General features: G+C 45.7%; 1 protein-coding gene across 2 annotated transcripts in view; it reads right to left on the bottom strand.

Annotated features, from left to right (window-relative positions):
- The window catches only part of pex6 (peroxisomal biogenesis factor 6), a 27,649-nt gene extending 7,201 nt beyond the window's left edge, over positions 1-20,448 (bottom strand). Inside the window, exons 1-13 of one of the 2 annotated variants that reach the window (XM_039815639.1) lie at positions 20,037-20,448; positions 18,989-19,599; positions 13,870-14,358; positions 8,987-9,163; positions 7,097-7,272; positions 6,824-6,907; positions 6,302-6,413; positions 5,568-5,707; positions 4,232-4,337; positions 3,643-3,848; positions 2,711-2,897; positions 610-686; positions 112-229 (exon numbers count right to left, since the gene is read on the bottom strand). In XM_039815639.1, coding sequence (XP_039671573.1) covers positions 112-229; positions 610-686; positions 2,711-2,897; positions 3,643-3,848; positions 4,232-4,337; positions 5,568-5,707; positions 6,302-6,413; positions 6,824-6,907; positions 7,097-7,272; positions 8,987-9,163; positions 13,870-14,358; positions 18,989-19,579 — 2,463 coding nt within the window. In that variant the 5' untranslated portion in view covers positions 19,580-19,599; positions 20,037-20,448. Of the gene's footprint in view, positions 1-111; positions 230-609; positions 687-2,710; positions 2,898-3,642; positions 3,849-4,231; positions 4,338-5,567; positions 5,708-6,301; positions 6,414-6,823; positions 6,908-7,096; positions 7,273-8,986; positions 9,164-13,869; positions 14,359-18,988; positions 19,628-20,036 lie in introns of those variants that run through there. The other variant, XM_039815632.1, reaches the window with a different exon arrangement.
- Between the last annotated feature and the right edge of the window lie 17 nt (positions 20,449-20,465).

Here is a 20,465-nt window from a genome sequence, read left to right as displayed (position 1 = left end):
CATATTTTCATATCGTGCAGCCCTTTCATCCAACATCTTTCTTTGTTGTTGTTGCAGGATGTTTTGGTCACCAGAGGGCAGAGGAAGTCTGGGCTCGTTGTGCTGAGTCACCTTTGGGGCGCCGATGGCGGCCGACTGGGCGTCCTGCAGAGTCTCCAGGGCCGAGAGGAAGTCCTGGTTCAGGACGCTCACTCCACTGGAGCACAGATCCTCCTCCCGCCAGCCGACACTGAACACACACACACACACACACACACACACACACACACACACACACACACACACACACACACACACACACACACACACACACACACACACACACACACACACACACACACACACACACACACACACACACACACACACACCAGCTTGTTTCTTGTTTAATACTGGACCAGTTTCAGAGATTGTTGTGTCCATCAACACTCAGAACAAAGTTAGCCTTTAGGAACATGAGTTGATAATTAAATAAATGGATTGTGTTTGTAAAGCAGTGTTTGCTCTGTAGTGAAGAAGCTGTCAGTGAAAGACACCCTGCAGAAGAGAGGAGACACACTGGAGAAGCTAACGTATTTGATCTCTACGTGTCTCTATCTCTAGTCTCACCAGGTGTCAACCAGCCTCCTGCGGGCAGCTCGGCCCGCCTCCACCAGCAGAGCTCTCAGATCGCCCAACACAAAGCCCTGAGGGGGGGAGGGGGGAGAAACAACCATTAGCAACACACACTCACTGGCCGGCCTTCACATTTAACTCTTGTGTTGTCCTCCAGGGGTAAAAACTGAAAACTGAACACTTTTTTTTGTTTTTTTTGTCTACACTACCATCAGCATACTGTACATACCACACTCCCACCAATGGATTACCCCTAGTTTTACAATATTTCTTTTCAAATTCATTGTCAAGAAACCTCATTTATACGACAATACATACACTTTTTTGTGTTTTGTCAAAGTTTAGTTCAACTATTTTGGAAAGAAAAACACCCAAAATTCAATAAAGTAGTGACGTGATCCTTTGTTTAACTTGCAACAAGCTTGTTGTAGGGAACCATCCATGTCATTCTTGGACAATTTGGATGAAAGAATTCCAAATTGCTGGGTGTAGAAACTTTTAAAAAGGGGTCAAATTTGACCCGAGGACAACAGGAGGGCCACTGCATACTTAAAGGGATACGCCGACGTTTGGTAAAATAGGGCTTACAACGGTCTCCTCTAGCTGTAGATAGGTGGGGTCTCCTCTAGCTGTAGATAGGTGGGGTCTCCTCTAGCTGTAGATAGGTGGGGTCTCCCCTAGCTGTAGATAGGTGGGGTCTCCTCTAGCTGTAGATAGGTGGAGTCTCCTCTAGCTGTAGATAGGTGGAGTCTCCTCTAGCTGTAGATAGGTGGAGTCTCCTCTAGCTGTAGATAGGTGGGGTCTCCTCTAGCTGTAGATAGGTGGGGTCTCCCCTAGCTGTAGATAGGTGGGGTCTCCTCTAGCTGTAGATAGGTGGGGTCTCCTCTAGCTGTAGATAGGTGGAGTCTCCTCTAGCTGTAGATAGGTGGGGTCTCCTCTAGCTGTAGATAGGTGGGGTCTCCTCTAGCTGTAGATAGGTGGGGTCTCCTCTAGCTGTAGATAGGTGAGGTCTCCTCTAGCTGTAGATAGGTGGGGTCTCCTCTAGCTGTAGATAGGTGGGGTCTCCCCTAGCTGTAGATAGGTGGGGTCTCCTCTAGCTGTAGATAGGTGGGGTCTCCTCTAGCTGTAGATAGGTGGAGTCTCCTCTAGCTGTAGATAGGTGGGGTCTCCTCTAGCTGTAGATAGGTGGGGTCTCCTCTAGCTGTAGATAGGTGGAGTCTCCTCTAGCTGTAGATAGGTGGGGTCTCCTCTAGCTGTAGATAGGTGGGGTCTCCTCTAGCTGTAGATAGGTGGAGTCTCCTCTAGCTGTAGATAGGTGAGGTCTCCTCTAGCTGTAGATAGGTGGGGTCTCCTCTAGCTGTAGATAGGTGGGGTCTCCTCTAGCTGTAGATAGGTGGAGTCTCCTCTAGCTGTAGATAGGTGAGGTCTCCCCTAGCTGTAGATAGGTGGGGTCTCCCCTAGCTGTAGATAGGTGGGGTCTCCCCTAGCTGTAGATAGGTGGGCCAACGCAGTTTTTGTCTCAGTGTAAGTAATTAGGTTGTTTTTTTGCCTTTTGTTGGCTCACTTTTATCTACAGCTAGAGGAGACCATGATAAGGCCTATTTCACCTATCTACAGCTAGGGTAGACCATGATAAGACCTATTTCACCTATCTACAGCTAGGGTAGACCATGATAAGACCTATTTCACCTATCTACAGCTAGGGGAGACCATGATAAGACCTATTTCAACACATGGTGGCGTCTCCCTTTAAACTTCCCAAAATGTTGGTGTGTCTGTTGGTGTGCCTGATCGGGTGTCTCGCTGAGAGGTCAAGACAGCCAAAATCACCATGAACATACTGTTTTACTGTGTTTTACTTTGAAATGGGTTTTATTTTGGAAAGTATCGGGCTGCGCTGCGGCCTATCTGTGTATGGTTACCTCAACACATTCGCTCGCTCAAGAAATAGACGAGAGGCCGAAACGATTCCTGCCGCTCCGCACCTGATCGCAGCCGGACAGATTGGATAACATGGGCGGCAAAAGGAAAACGGCTCCGCTTCACCGAGCTTCGCGGCTATTCTGCGAGCGGGGGTGTTTGTGGCGTGACGTACCGCGGTGAGTCTGGACAGCCTCTCCAGGTCCACGTCTCTCCCCAGGGGAAGCTCTCGGCTCAGGCTGAGCAGCACGGAACACCGCTGCTCCTCGGTGGGACTCTCCAGCGCCACCTGGTGGACAAAGGCCGCCGCGACCCCCGCAGACAGCTCCCGGGGCCTGCAGACCGTCGCCACCACCACCACACTGGAACAGAAAGAAAGCGCCGCGTCACGTTTTCCTCTAACTCGCCCCCCCGGTGATATTAGAGACAAGCGGCCAGGGGGCGGAGCTTCTGGGTCTCCAGCTCCGAATGGTTTTCTCCAAAGCCCCGAATCTTTGAGGGGTTTTAAAATAAATTCAACTTTGTGTCATTTCCCCTCAGTCTCTCTGACTGGACCGGCAGATCGACGCAGAAACCCTACCTATGTTATGGGACTTATAGAACCAGAAATGTCAGACAGTTTGACAAAAAGGCGACAAAAAGGCAGCGAAAAGGGGCAAAAAGCAGTAAAAAGTTGACAAAAATGCGGGAAAAATGCGGCGAAAAGGCGATCAAAAGGCTACAAAAAAGGCAACGAAAAGTCGGCGACAAAAAGGCGGGAAAAAGGCTACAAAAAAGGCAATGAAAAGGCATCGAAAAGTCGACAAAAAAAGCCTTATAGAAACAGAAATATCAGTTTCTACCTATGTTATGGAACATTTGGGCAACATGTGTACGTTCAAAAGTAGTTTTAGTCGTGCGAGAGTCTAGCTAGCTGTCTGGATTTACCCTGCAGAGATCTGAGGAGCAGTTAACCATAGTCCTCACAAATCCACCGGAGGTTATCACATTAGGGTGGTACAGAAGTGAACCGTCATCGATATAGACTACTACCTGACTGACAATAGGTCGAGTTAAGTTAACTACATCCGTGTTACAGCAGTGTTAGTGGTAGAGGCGGTCAGTGACCTGCTGGGGGCGCTGTGGAGCAGCTGGCAGAGCGCCGCCTGGACCCTGGCGTCCTCCTGGCCATGGCCGCCGCGAGGCCGCAGCAGAAGCTGCAGGTTCCTGAGCAGCAGGACGCAGGGCTGCAGCACCGCGGCCCGCTGGAACACAGCGCTCAGCTTCACCTCCGAGGCTGCAGGGGTGTCTGCACACACACTCACACTGTCCACCTGCTCACACACACACACAGACGCACACAGACAGATACACACACACACACACACACACACACACACACATACACATACACATACACACACACACACACACACACACACACACACACAAACACACACACACACACACACACACACACACACATACACACACACACACACACACACACACACAAAGATACACACACATACAGACAAACACACAAAGATACACACACATACACACAAACACACAAACAGACACAGAGATACACACACAGACACACACACAGGTTTAACGTGAACACCTGACATTGTAACATTACAGATAATACAGTATATTATTGTATAAACATGTTGAAGTAGTTCCAGAGAGGAAGCAGCAGCAGCGGTCGTACCTTGAGCAGGTGGAGGTTGAGTCTGCGGCTCGCCGCGCTGACCGCCGTCACTTTACCACTTCCTGCCGGGCCGTGGAGCAGGACGGTGCAACCGGACAGGCTGCTGCTACGACAACCACACAGAATACTGACATCACGGACCACATCACGGACCACATCCCAGCATGCTACTCTCTATCACACTTTATATATATATATATATATATATATATATATATATATATATATATATATATATATATATATATATATATATATATATATATATATATATGTTTGAAGCGATATACGTATACATACATACAACATACAACATACATACATACATACATACATACATACATACATACATACATATATATATATATATATATATATATATATATATATATACCACAATGCTATTCATTGGAGCGATAGGTCGATGCAGCCGCCGTATTGTTCCGGACAAGGAGTCAGAGGGCCCTATTTTAACGATCTGAGCGCATGTCTGACGGCGGTAAAAAGGCTCCGTGTGCCGGGCGCCTGGTTCTAAAGGGTTGTCCTTAGTGTCTTCATTAATCAGAGGGGTGTTTTGGGCGTAACATGCAATCAACCAATCAGAGATCAGCTCCCATTCATCAACCAATCAGAGATCAGCTCCCATTCCCTTTAAAAGCCAGGCGCGTTTGGACCTTGGAGCATTGCTGTTATGATGGAGGATTTACACCCTAATATTTTTATTTCTAATCTTCTGCGTGTGTGTGTGTGTGTGTGTGTGTGTGTGTGTGTGCTGCTGCTGTGTGTCCCTGTGTGTGTGTGTAACAAGCATAGTGTGCACGTGCTGTGCATGAGCCTAGGAGCATTTTACTAATGCTCTGTTAAAATAACAATGAAATGCTGCGTTATTGACTTTAGACCAGGTTTTTGTTGGTCAATGGTGTGATCACTTCCCGCTGCCTCAAGATAGCAATACTCCCAGAATGCACCTGAACACACCTCCCTGTAAGACCAGCACGCCCAGAATGCACCTGAACACACCTCCCTGTAAGACCAGCACGCCCATGGGCCACAGATGGGCGCAGATGCATTTGTTATTTAAACGACGTGGGCGCTGGACGGGAAACTGACAACTGGGTCGGTCTTAAACTAGCAAAGACACTTGGGTCAAGCTTTGCGCTGCTTCGGGTGCAAGATAGGACCCAAAGTCTGTCTTCTTCTAAGAGTCTATGGTCACAGTGGGTCAGGTCTATCTATCTAGTCCCAGGATGCCGGGGCAGAGACGCATCTCACAGGCCGTATTTATGTATGACCTACTGATTGCTTCTGGCAGCAGACTGGGGGAGGGGGGAGTTACCTGTGCTGCAGGTGAGGCAGGATAATGCTGCAGAGCTGCTCCACGGTCTGGACCAGGCCCGGAGGAGACAGAGCGCTCCACAGAGACGTGCTGTCCTCATAGAGGCAGCAGGGGACGGGGCTGCTAACGGCAGACGCCGTCTGGGGGGACACATAACAAAACATGATGTTAGTTAAAGCTACAGCAGGGATCCAACGGGCTGGACGTCTGGGTGAAGCCATAGACTGTATAATATTAACGGACAGAGCAGGATGTGAGGATTTTAGACGAGAGGGAGGAGCCATAGACTGTTGGGCGCTATCTGACTGTGACGTTAGCTGAGAGTTGCCAACGCTGATTACACTCTACGTTTCGTTACACACTTTCACCGCCAATCTGGATGCAACTGCTGCTGAAAGCTAGCAGACATAATTCCAGGTAAGATTTAGCTTCGCTAGGTTTTAAATATATCTTTTTCCCATAGTTATATTACATACTGTGTAACGGACTGTCAATCACATCATAGCCACGCCCCAAAACACCCCCTGCTTTATCGTCGATTTTAAAGTCAACGAGACCATAATTCAACAAAATGAACATCATTCTGTGTTGCAGAAGACTTAAAACTAGCGATCGAGACCATAAACTCATTATGAAAATGTTTACTGAGGTAATAAATCAAGTGAGACTTCTCACACACACACACACACACACACACACACACACACACACACACACACACACACAGGCGTCACCATGTAGAGTGAGGTGTGCAGTCTGTCGGCCAGGTGAGCCTCCTCCTCCTGTCCCTCTTCTCTCTCTGCAGATGAACACACCTTCTGAACTCTGAAGAACAGCACTGGACACCTGGGGGGGGGAGGGGGGTCAAAGGTCACACACACACACACACACACACACACACACACACACACACACACACACACACACACACACACACACACACACACACCCCAACAGTTAAAGTCGCCCTCCAAACAAGCTTTGCACGTGTAGCCCGATGGGTACTTTGGAGCACGTTTGGCTACATAAGATTTGTTAGTTACAATATGGTTGTTCAGTAAAATACACACTGATGGGGCACACACACGACAATACGCACAAAGATACACACACACACACACACACACACACACACACACACACACACACACACACACACACACACACACACACACAAACACACACACACACACAGTAACATGATACAGTTCCTATAGCAGAGTTAGAGGGTTGCTGTCTGAGGGGGGTGGGTGTACCTGTGTATCCCCTCTGAGTTGTTCTCCAGCAGGTCTGGATGGTTAGCAGCTGGAACCGACAGGACGTCTCCCTGGGCAACCAGTCTGCAGACAGAGAGGACCACTGGTTAGACTGGGAGTCAGCACACACACACACACACACACACACACACACACACACACACACACACACACACACACACACACACACACAAAGTACTGGTATGTGCAGTAACTCTGAGGAGCCTGAATAACCAGCGTGCAGTAAAAGCAGCGTGGCATCGTCGGACTGACCTGGGCGTGCTAAAGTGCTCAGACAGCAGGTTGTCGTAGCAACCGAGGCCGCTGTACAGCGGCGACGCCACCGGCTGGACGTGGAGCTCGCTGGCGTACGGCGGAGACGCCGAGCGGCAGAAACTGTCGGAGCGATGCACGCCGGCCAGCGCCGGCAGAGCAGACGCTCGCCACCTCTGAGACAAAACAGGACACAACTCGTTAGTGTTCACTTGCTGTAGAAACTCAGACAGACAGACAGACAGACAGACACGCACTCCTGACCTCAGCTTTTAACGTGGAAACATCTGTAGAATTATTGGCCCCGAGGGCGGCTTAAAGGGATAGTTAGGGTTATTATTTAAGTGATATTTTATCGCTTACTTTGTTGGTTAGTCGTAAACACGCGCGCACAAACACAGTGACACAGTTACACACACAGAGACACACAGTCAAACAGACACACACAGTCAAACAGACACAGAGACACAGTCAAACACACACACAATGTCACAATGTGTGTGACATTTTAATGTGGAAACATCTGCAAGAATTATTGTCCTTGAGGGTGGCTTAAAGGGATAGTTCTGACAATTATTTAAGCGATATTTTATCGCTTAGTTTGTTGGTTAGTTTTGTTGAAAATGCCCCTGATATTCCCAGTAACTGAACATTTGCTGCATTGATTTGCCGGTCCAGTCAGAGCGACTGAGGGGGAAATGACACAAAGTTGAAGTTATTTTAAAAAGCCTAAAAGATTCGGGGCTGGAGCTCCACTTCAAAATATAAGAACTGGCCCTTTAAGACATGGTATCAAGCTGTGCCTCCACTGCCAACACAATAAGCCCTATTTTACACGGAAGAGTAAACAAAGAGCGAGTCAATAAGTGTAAAAAGTAACATTCAGGGCCCTATTTTAATGATCTGAGGTCACGGCGTGGAGCGCCTGGTGCAGGTGTGTTTAGGGCGTGTCCAAATCCACTTCTGCTAGTCTGACGGCGGTAAAAAGGCTCCGTGTGCCGGGCGCCTGGTCCTAAAGGGTTGTCCTTAGTGTCTTCATTAATCAGAGGTGTGTTTTGGGCGTAACATGCAATCAACCAATCAGAGATCATCTCCCATTCCCTTTAAAAGCCAGGCACGTTTGGACCTTGGAGCATTGCTGTTATGATGGAGGATTTGCTGGGCAGGAAGGAGAGACTTTCAGGAGAAGAAACTGATCGGGTAGGGATGGCTCAGTGGATAAGACACGTGCCTTTGGTGTGGGAGATCTGGGTTCAATTCCCACGGTGATACATCAACCAATGTGTCCCTGAGCAAGACGCTTAACCCCTAGTTGCTCCAGAAGCCTGTAACCTCTGACATATGTAGCACATATAGCAATTGTAAGTTGATTTGGATAAAAGGGACACCTAAATGTAATATAATGATCAGCTCATGCGTGAAGTAAAAGCATTTGGCAACGGCTTGAATGTAACAGACATTCATTAATATCTTTGTATCTGGAGGCGCCGACACTGTTCTTATTACTTACAACTCCTCATGGGGGCGACAGAAACTACGCGCTGTAACTTTCATATCACAAAGTTACACGCTACAGCTTTAACCCTTGTGTTGTCTTCCCGTAAACCTTGAAAAAAAAAAAACCTTCTTTTTCGACAATTTTGACGTTTGTTTTTTGCTTTTTCCAACATTTTAAATTGTAAATTCTTTCTTCTACACATTTCAGCGCTTATTTCTACGTCCCATTTTTTCTGATATAAAACAAAAATTAAAAACGGGTCAATGTGACCCGAAGTCAACACAAGGGCTAACCAATGCAGAGCCCGGCTAGGGGGCTAATAGAGGTCCTCTAACGGTCTTCATATTAAATATCACGGTATATATTAGTTTATTAAGGTGCAGAACTGGTACCTTGATCCTGAGCGTGCAGCCGTTGACGGGCATCACGTCTCCGTCGGCCATGTTGAACCACAGAGCCGGCGATATGAAGCCCACTTCGTCCTGGTCCTGCAGGTCTGGACTCTGGCTGAAATCCACCACGCGCACCGAGACCAGCCGCTGTCTGCAGGCGCCCCCCCGAGCCTCACTCTGGAGCCGGAAAACATTCATCCGTTAATGTCAGAACAATGGTGAAATGTGGATCAGTGTTTCCCCAAAAGCCCAAGATGGCGTCCTCAAATGGGACATTCTAAAAACGCTTAACGTGGTTTAATGTATCTAATCAACGATCAATCGTCACCAAATTTCTCATGGCCATATCTCGTCTTGGACACTTAAGCCTGTGGAAAAAACCTAAAGCGAAATCCAACGATTATAGAAGTTATCTCACGTTAACGTTTTCTTCTTCATTGGCGCCTATGGCGAGGAAAAGACTTAATGTGGTTTAATGTACCTAAACAACAATCAATGATGACCAAATTTCTCCCTCATATTGCTCCTCATAATCACTGAAAACTGTCAAAACAAAGTCTAAAGCCCCTGAAACACCAACCCGACGGCCGACCGGCGGACTGATCTGTCTCCCCGATGTCCAAAAAGAGCACACCGAAGAGACGCCGACTTGAGCGTACGTTCTGCGAGTGCGCGAGACGGAATACGTCTCCGTAACAGCAGCAGCATAAAAATGAAAGCCGGCAGCTGATTGGACGAACGCGTCACGTGGGTTTGGCTGCTCCCCGACCATAATGGCGGCTTGTTCAGAATACGGTCTCGTATTTTACGAAGACAGTTCACCAAAACGTGTTTCTGGAAACATTTTAAACAGTCCTTCCAGAAAAATGCTGAGTTTTTTTGTGATTGTTGCGGGCAAAAATACTTAATGCGGCACATTTTCTTAAAAAATACGATGGAATATGCGGGATATTTATGCAATTTTATGCAATAAAATTGCGGGAACTTGCAAAAACTGCTGTTTGATGAAAAAGAGGATGCGAGAGAGATGCACATTATGCATTGAATTATGCGATCACATAATCGTTTTTTTCTGGAGGGACTGTTGAAGAGAGAAATAGGCCGTGCAGTTGGCACACCTATCTACAGCCAGGGGAGACCGTGATAAGACCTATTTCACCTATCTACAGCTAGAGGAGACCATGATAAGACCTATTTCACCTACAGTGCCTTGCGAAAGTATTCGGCCCCCTTGAACTTTTCGACCTTTTGCCACATTTCAGGCCTCAAACATAAAGATATAAAACTGTAATTTTTTGTGAAGAATCAACAACAAGTGGGACACAATCATGAAGTGGAACGAAATTTATTGGATATTTCAAACCTTTTAAACAAATAAAAAACTGAAATATTGGGCGTGCAAAATTATTCAGCCCCCTTTAAGTTAATACTTTGTAGCGCCACCTTTTGCTGCGATTACAGCTGTAAGTCGCTTGGGGTATGTCTCTATCAGTTTTGCACATCGAGAGACTGACATTTTTGCCCATTCCTCCTTGCAAAACAGCTCGAGTCTGCGAGGTTGGATGGAGAGCGTTTGTGAACAGCAGTTTTCAGTTCTTTCCACAGATTCTCGATGGATTCAGGTCTGACTTTGACTTGGCCATTCTAACACCTGGATATGTTTATTTGTGAACCATTCCATTGTAGATTTTGCTTTATGTTTTGGATCATTGTCTTGTTGGAAGACAAATCTCCGTCCCAGTCTCAGGTCTTTTGCAGACTCCATCAGGTTTTCTTCCAGAATGGTCCTGTATTTGGCTCCATCCATCTTCCCATCAATTTTAAACATCTTCCCTGTCCCTGCTGAAGAAAAGCAGGCCCAAACCATGATGCTGCCACCACCATGTTTGACAGTGGGGATGGTGTGTTCAGGGTGATGAGCTGTGTTGCTTCTTTACGCCAAACATAATGTTTTGCATTGTTGCCAAAAAGTTCGATTTTGGTTTCATCTGACCACAGCACCTTCTTCCACATGTTTGGTGTGTCTCCCAGGTGCGTTTGGCAAACTTTAAACGACAACACTTTTATGGATATCTTTAAGAAATGACTTTCTTCTTGCCACTCTTCCATAAAGGCCAGATTTGTGCAGTATACGACTGATTGTTGTCCTATGGACAGAGTCTCCCACCTCAGCTGTAGATCTCTGCAGTTCATCCAGAGTGATCATGGGCCTCTTGGCTGCATCTCTGATCAGTCTTCTCATTGTATGAGCTGAAAGTTTAGAGGGACGGCCGGGTCTTGGTAGATTTGTAGTGGTCTGATACTCCTTCCATTTCAATATTATCGCTGCACAGTGCTCCTTGGGATGTTTAAAGCTTGGGAAATATCTTTTGTATCCAACCGGCTTTAAACTTCTCCACAACAGTATCTCGGACCTGCCTGGTGTGTTCCTTGTTCTTCATGATGCTCTCTGCGCTTTACACGGACCTCTGAGACTATCACAGAGCAGGTGCATTTATACGGAGACTTGATTACACACAGCTGGATTCTATTTATCATCATTAGTCATTTAGGTCAACATTGGATCATTCACAGATCCTCACTGAACTTCTGGAGAGAGTTTGCTGCACTGAAAGTAAAGGGGCTGAATAATTTTGCACGCCCACTTTTTCAGTTTTTTATTTGTTAAAAAAGTTTGAAATAGCCAATGAATTTCGTTCCACTTCATAATTGGGACCCACTTGTTGTTGATTCTTCACAAAAAATTACAGTTTTATATCTTTATGTTTGAGGCCTGAAATGTGGCAAAAGGTCGAAACGTTCAAGGGGGCCGAATACTTTTGCAAGGCACTGTATCTACAGCTAGAGGAGACCGTGATAAGACCTATTTCACCTATCTACAGCTAGGGGAGACCATGATAACCCCTATTTCACCTATCTACAGCTAGAGGAGACCGTGATAACCCCTATTTCACCTATCTACAGCTAGGGGAGACAGTGATAAGCTCTATTTCACCTATCTACAGCTAGAGGAGATCGTGATAAGACCTATTTCACCTATCTACAGCTAGAGGAGACCGTGATAAGACCTATTTCACCTATCTACAGCTAGAGGAGACCGTGATAAGCCCTATTTCACCTATCTACAGCTAGAGGAGACCATGATAACCCCTATTTCATCTATCTACAGCTAGGGGAGACAGTGATAAGCCCTATTTCACCTATCTACAGCTAGAGGAGACCGTGATAAGACCTATTTCACCTATCTACAGCTAGAGGAGACCGTGATAAGACCTATTTCACCTATCTACAGCTAGAGGAGACCGTGATAAGCCCTATTTCACCTATCTACATCTAGAGGAGACCGTGATAAGACCTATTTCACCTATCTACAGCTAGAGGAGACCGTGATAAGCCCTATTTCACCTATCTACAGCTAGAGGAGACCGTGATAAGACCTATTTCACCTATCTACAGCTAGAGGAGACCATGATAAGCCCTATTTCACCTATCTACAGCTAGAGGAGACCGTGATAAGACCTATTTCACCTATCTACAGCTAGAGGAGACCGTGATAAGCCCTATTTCACCTATCTACAGCTAGAGGAGACCGTGATAAGACCTATTTCACCTATCTACAGCTAGGGGAGACAGTGATAAGCCCTATTTCACCTATCTACAGCCAGGGTAGACCGTGATAAGACCTATTTCACCTATCTACAGCTAGAGGAGACCGTGATAAGACCTATTTCACCTATCTACATCTAGAGGAGACCGTGATAAGACCTATTTCACCTATCTACAGCTAGAGGAGACTGTGATAAGACCTATTTCACCTATCTACAGCTAGAGAAGACCGTGATAAGACCTATTTCACCTATCTACAGCTAGAGGAGACCGTGATAAGACCTATTTCACCTATCTACAGCTAGAGGAGACCGTGATAAGCCCTATTTCACCTATCTACAGCTAGAGGAGACCGTGATAAGCCCTATTTCACCTATCTACTTCTAGACTACATAGGAGACGTGATAAGCCCTATTTCACCTATCTACAGCTAGAGGAGACCGTGATAAGACCTATTTCACCTATCTACAGCTAGAGGAGACCGTGATAAGACCTCTATTTCCCCACTACACTTTTACAGCTAGAGGAGACCCTGATAAGCCCTATTTCACCTATCTACAGCTAGGGAGACACGTATAAGCCCTATTTCACCTATCTACAGCCAGGGTAGACCATGATAAGCCCTATTTCACCTATCTACAGCTAGAGAAGACCATGATAAGCCCTATTTCACCTATCTACAGCTAGAGGAGACCGTGATAAGACCTATTTCACCTATCTACAGCTAGAGGAGACCATGATAAGACCTATTTCACCTATCTACATCTAGAGGAGACCGTGATAAGACCTATTTCACCTATCTACAGCTAGAGGAGACTGTGATAAGACCTATTTCACCTATCTACAGCTAGAGAAGACCGTGATAAGACCTATTTCACCTATCTACAGCTAGAGGAGACCGTGATAAGCCCTATTTCACCTATCTACAGCTAGGGGAGACAGTGATAAGCCCTATTTCACCTATCTACAGCTAGAGGAGACCATGATAAGCCCTATTTCACCTATCTACAGCTAGGGGAGACAGTGATAAGCCCTATTTCACCTATCTACAGCCAGGGGAGACCGTGATAAGACCTATTTCACCAAACAGTGGCGTATCCCTTTAAGCTTTGTAGAATGTCCCTCAAATGTCTTGTTTTGAAAAGCGACAAAAACGTCATCTTGGAAACACAGATCCAATTTTCTGACATTTTAGAGACCCAAGAACTAAGCCATTCATCCAGAACATCACCCACACATTCATCCACGCTGATGATAATCTTTAGTAGCAGCCGTACCTCCGGTCTGGAGGCTGCGCCGGGCCGCGATACTTTAACCCACTCGTGGTTGAACAGGCCGAGCCGGAGCAACAGCTGTTTGCTCACAAACACGCAGCTGTCGATGTCCACGCAGCTGTCGATGTCCACGCTGCCGCCGAGGTCCACGCTGCCGCCGCGGTGCCCTCCGACGCCGATCCACCGCCGCGTGTCCACCACGCGGACGTCCACACGGCCCTCCAGAGCCCGCAGGACGCCCGAGAACCCCGAGTCCAGCAGCCTGCGGTTGTCCAGTAGAGAGCGCCCGCCGCCCAGGCCGTCGGCGTAGTGAGCGAAGTCCGACACGCACAGCGGTGGGAGGGGGGCGTCCACGCCCAGTCTGAGAGGCGGCTGGGTGGCGCCGCCGCCAGCCGCGTCCGCTGGGTCCCAGCAGTCGGTCAGAAGCAGAGCGGTGTCGGCCGTAATCCGGCCCTGAGTTACAGGACTGCAGTCCAACACCAGCAGCTCCACCTGGACCACAGGACACACCACATCAACATCATCATCATCATAACATCAACATCAACATCATCAACATCAACATCAACATCAACATCAACATCATCATCATCATCATCAAACATCAACATCATCAACATCATCAACATCAACATCATCAACATCATCATCAACATCATCATCATCAACATCAACATCAACATCAACATCATCAACATCAACATCAACATCAACATCATCAACATCATCAACATCATCAACATCATCAACATCAACATCATCATCATATAATCATCATCATCATCATCATCAATATCAACATCAACATCAACATCAACATCATCATCATCAACATCAACATCAACATCATCAACATCATCAACATCAACATCAACATCAACATCATCAACATCATCAACATCAACATCATCATCATCATCATCATCATCATCATCATCATCATCATCAACATCATCAACATCATCATCAACATCATCATCAACATCATCATCATCAACATCATCATCATCATCATCATCATCATCATCATCATCATCAACATCATCATCATCAACATCATCATCAACATCATCATCAACATCATCATCATCAACATCATACATCATCATCATCAACATCATCATCATCATCATCAACATCAACATCATCAACATCAACATCATCAACATCAACATCAACATCATCAACATCAACATCATCAACATCAACATCATCAACATCATCATCATCATCAACATCATCATCATCATCATCATCATCATCATCATCATCATCATCATCATCATCATCATCATCATCATCATCATCATCATCATCAACATCAACCGGCTAACATGACTCAGCTGATTCTATTTTTTAAGATTATTGGGGCTAGAGCTGGGCGATATGGAGAAAATCCAATATCACGATATTTTTGACCAAATACCTCGATATCGATACCGCAACGATATTGTAGTGTTGACTATTGGTGCTTTCACAAAATATTTACACAATGAGATGTTTGATCAATAATCATCAGTAATGTGGATATAATGACTAAGTGGGGAAAGACGAATAATAGAACAGTTATAGAACAGTCTGGTGAGTTCAGAACAGTACATCACTTTACTGTAATGCAGCCTTTAGAACAGGGGTGTCAAACATACGGCCCGCGGGCCGGAACCGGCCCCCAAGGAGGTTCGATCAGGCCCGCAGGATAATTTGAAAGTGGAAAAAATGCATAAAAGACATGGAATTAATATTTTTAATTCGCTGCAATTCATGGATTATCCGCTAAGGGGCGCACTCTTTCCATCAGAGTAGAAGACAAGCCGCATCACTGAGACAGACTGAAAATAGCAGACGGTATCAATGCGCCATCTGCTGCTTGTTACGACGTTGTTAATACTTGGTCTCTACCTCTCCGCTACACCCTCATTAGCCAAAATGTCGTTATCCAAACGGAGAAAAGTAGATAAGGAGTGTAGAATTTTCAAAGAAAAATGGACCACGTCCTATTTATTTACAGAGATGCACGGAAAACCTTCGCTTTGGTGTGTTTGCAACAAGTTTCGGTATTGAAGGAATATAATATTCGACGCCACCACGGACTCATCACAGCAAAAATATGACGGCTTGCAAGGACAACTGAGAAGAGATAAGATTAACGAATTGCTGGCGGGTCTGAGGAAACAGCAGTCAACTTTCATCCAGAGCCGAGAAGTCAGTGAAGCAGCGGTAAAAGCCAGCTACCTAATTGCTAGCGAAATAGCATTAGCATCGAAGCCGTATTCCGACGGTGACTTTGTTAAACGATGCATGATGAAGGCGGCTGAACTTGTATGTCCCGAGAAGCGACAAGCTTTTGCCAATATTAGCCTGACGAGGAATACTATAGCAGAGAGGATTTCGGAACTATCGGCAGATTTAGACAGTCAATTGAAACAGAGAGTCAAGTCATTTATTGCATTTTCCGTGGCAATTGACGAGAGCACTGACATCACAGACGTGGCCCAACTGGCCATATTTATTCGAGGAGTTGATGAGACATTGACTGTTACTGAAGAGTTTCTTGAGTTGGTGCCAATGATGGACACCACAACAGCCGAGGACATTTTCGGCTCTGTCGTTGCTGCATTGGACAGAGTTGGAGTGGACTGGTCCCGCGCTGTCAGCCTGGCTACAGACGGCGCGCCATCCATGGTCGGAAAGAAAGCAGGTGTCGACAAAGTTCAAAGACAAAGTACAAGCCCTTAATGGAGGAGATCGTTTCTGGACATTTCACTGTATTTTGCACCAGGAGGCATTGTGTTGCAAGTCGCTGAAAATGGACCACGTCATGGAGGTGGTTGTTCGCACTGTAAATTTCATCCGGTCCAGAGGTCTGAACCATCGTCAGTTTGACAAACTTCTCAGCGACAGCAACATTACCCACAGCCTGCCATACCACACTGAAGTGAGATGGTTAAGCCGAGGCGCTGTGCTGAGGCATTTCTTTGATCTACGAGAGGAAATCGGACAGTTCATGGAGAAAAAAGGAAAACCGGTGTTGGAATTACAATCTCAGGAATGGCTACGGGACCTTGCATTCTTGGTTGATATTACTGAACACTTGAACAATCTGAACAAAATGTTGCAAGCGCCAAAAAGTTGTCACACAGTTTTCTGACAACATACATGCATTTAAGTTGAAGCTGACTTTGTGGGAGATGCAACTGGCAAATGGCAACCCTGCTCATTTCCCCTGTCTGAGAGAGTTGTGTGTGTGACCAGACCTGATGACACGAAAGCAGGCGGTACAAAGACAAAATTGCAGGACTACCCGCGGAGTTTGGAGAAACGTTTTCAGGTATTTGGTGAACTTGAGACAGAATTTTCAGTTTTTCGGCTCACCTTTCACAGTTAAAGCTTCTGATCTGCCGGGCTCGAAATTCAGCTAGAGATAATTGATTTGCAGTGTGATGCAGATTTGAAGGGCAAATTTGCCTCTGTAGGTCTGGACAGATTTTATCAGTATCTACTACCAGGGTACCCCAAATTAACAGCCCTGGCTGCTAAAATTTTTTGCATGTTTGGGACAACCTACCTTTGTGAACAAATTTTCTCAGTGATGAATATCAATAAAACAAAAATGCGCGTGCTCACGGTCACAAACGCGCACTTAAATGACATTCTGAAAGTGACAGCTAGTCAGGACATGACACCTGGTGTTGATGCACTTGTACAGGCCAAAAGATGCCAAGTTTCAGGAACAAATACAAGTCCAGACTAGACTAACACCTTTAAAATGCTGCCTTAGATACTGTTTGCATTGAAAGAATACAGCTCTGTGAAGATGAATCCTTACTGTGGTGATTTAAAAAATGTGCACTTTAATGTTAGTCAGCAGCTTCAAAACAAAAGTTGTGTGATGGAATTCTACTGTTCATACAACTCCATAAATTTTCAGTATGTATTGTATGTGTATGTATGTTTCATGTATGAAGTTTACAGATTTACAGGACAGGCGAACACTTTCTTCATTACACATTTAAAATCACTCTCCTTAGTTTGTAAGGTGTACGCAGGGATTACATTTAGATTTTATATGCGTATGTGTAAGTGGTTTAAAAATTCCTTTCTTTAAAAGTCTCCTTTAATCTTAAAGTGCATTACTATATTTGTCAGTACCAATTAAAGTTTTGTGCCTTTGTACAATCAGTGGGATCAGTTGCAATGCATATTTGTGAATGATAAAAGTAAATTGCACATTTGTCTAAGGAAATATGAGGTGTTTCATGAAATGTTTTGTAAAAGGATAGTTCATTAAATTTCAATATCTTCTTTACACCAAAACAAAGGAAAGACATGATATTTTGGTTATTTATAGCAGAGTATGGTATAATTTTAATGGTCTGGCCCACTTGACATCTCCCTAGGCCGTATGTGGCCCACGATGCGAAATGAGTTTGACATCCCTGCTTTAGAACCAGGAAAGACACTTATGTCAGATCATGAAATTACGATATCCAAAATCTATGACGATATCTAGTCTCATATCACGATATCGACGACAGCTCTAATTGGGACATTTCAGGCCTTTATTTGAGAGGAAAGTGACAGGCAGCAAAGAGCATAAAATACACGTTTGCACTTGCCAATAAGTGACTGCAGCCCCCACCTTGGCACTGAAAAGTTATGTCTGCCCCCCCAACATAAATTAATGCATTCATTAGGCTTTTATCTGACAGATTATAACCCACCCGGAGCTCTTGACCTGTAGAAATGACTTTTTAAAAAGGGCCAATATCCATCCAGTGACACAGTTTACCAGAGTAAGTTGTGGACATGAACACTCTCTCACGGATGGCAATCACCAAACCTTCATACTGGTATGGTTCTACTTCATTAATTGGACCCATTTCCACTTTTTCGACAACTTCTCCTGTTAAGAAATGTGCAGAAACTTCTCTGCTCGACATGTTTGTATCAGTGTTAAAATGTTTAAGAAATCTAAATCTTAATAAGGTTTTTGTCAATTGTGAGCTATTGTTAAAAAGATACCAATCTTCATTTTCAAACGAGGTGTATTCATTTACGCTGTGTGTCTGATAAGTTGTTCCTGTAGCACTAAAATGTACCAATTTGACATCCGGGGTCTTACCTGTCCCGGGTCTTCTCCCAGCAGCGGGTGTCGGGGCAGCAGCAGCGGGTCTCCCCGCCGGGCCAGCAGCCACTGTCCCGGGCCGCAGAGCTCCAGCAGCCCGCTGGTGAACCGCTCCGCTCCGGCCCAGCGGAGGCTCTGCCTGCTGCGGGCTCCCAGCACCACTCGGTCCAGCGGGACCGGCTCCAGAGCCCGGACGGTCCCGCTGCTGCCGAGACTCTGGAGCCCGTGGTGCCGCAGGAAGAACCGGCTGGCAAACAGCCGCACCGCGCCCCCGGACGGCGGCGCTCCCGCAGTCTCCGCCTCGGCGCTCGGACCCCCGGTCTCCTCCGCAGTAGTCGGGTGAACGCGCAGCAAAATGCCCGGGCTCGTGGTTCCCTGAGGCGGCTGCGGGGTGAAGAGCACGGTCGGTGGGTCCGTGTCATTCTGGAAAACTATATCTGAGTGAGATTTTAATATTAAAACATCCAGAGGACTCAGGCGCGAGGGGAAACTTTCCAAACAACGCAACTCAGCCTGCACCTGCGCCATCTTGGACCTGCGTCTTCTTCTCTTTTTCTTCTTCTTCCGGCGCCGCGTCATCACCGCCATCTGGTGGACGACCGGAGGAACTACATCAACATCATATGGAAAATAGAAATTAATAGAATTAAATAATAATAGTAAAATAAATAAAAAGGTCGTGTTGTCGTTGGCACACGTGTTCATCATTCACTGTTTTAGGCATTTCACTGACTACTTCCTCTCATCGGTTTGTCATCAGGGCAGTTAATAAAAACAGAAATAAATACATTTTATGTCACAAATGATCATATTTAAAAATAGAACTAAAAACAAACAGACAGACACAACAATTCACCGTTTAAAGTGCAGTTCAGTTGGGAGTACTGGAGTAGTTTTACTGCTGATACTTGGTTGTATAAGGTTGGAATAATGTCAAGGAAAAAGTTGGAATATTTTAGAAAATTTAAGAGAGAAAACTTTCAAACATATTTGAGAAAAAAATTGAATATTTTAGAAACATTTTGAATTAATTAGCTGCTGATACCTTTAGCTCAATGAAGTGGAGAAGACTTTGAATATTCTGAGGGAAAGAGTTAGAATATGTGGCCGGGTTGGGTCAGTGGGTAGAGCAGGCGCCCATATACTGAGAGGTTTATGGTCTTCCCCCTTTCTCTCTCCCCTTTCTCACCTAGCTGTCCTGTCAAAATAAAGGCGGGAAAGCCCCAAAAAATTATCTTAGGAAGGAGAGTTAGAATATTACTAGAAACAAGTTGTAATATTGCGAGACAAGGTTGGAATATTTTGAGGGAAAATAATGGAATAGCTGCAGATACTTTCCCTCCATGAATACTTTGTGTGGGTCAGCAGAGGGCGCTGTGGAGCTGCAGCTTTCACTCCGTGTGTGTGTGTGTGTGTGTGTGTGTGTGTGTGTGTGTGTGTGTGTGTGTGTGTGTGTGTGTGTGTGTGTGTGTGT

This window comes from Perca fluviatilis, chromosome 1, assembly GCF_010015445.1.
Source record: "Perca fluviatilis chromosome 1, GENO_Pfluv_1.0, whole genome shotgun sequence".
NCBI classification, from domain to species: Eukaryota; Metazoa; Chordata; class Actinopteri; order Perciformes; family Percidae; genus Perca; species Perca fluviatilis.
The sequence above is the reverse complement of the archived record's forward strand: the minus strand, read 5'-3'. Positions and strand labels throughout refer to the sequence as shown.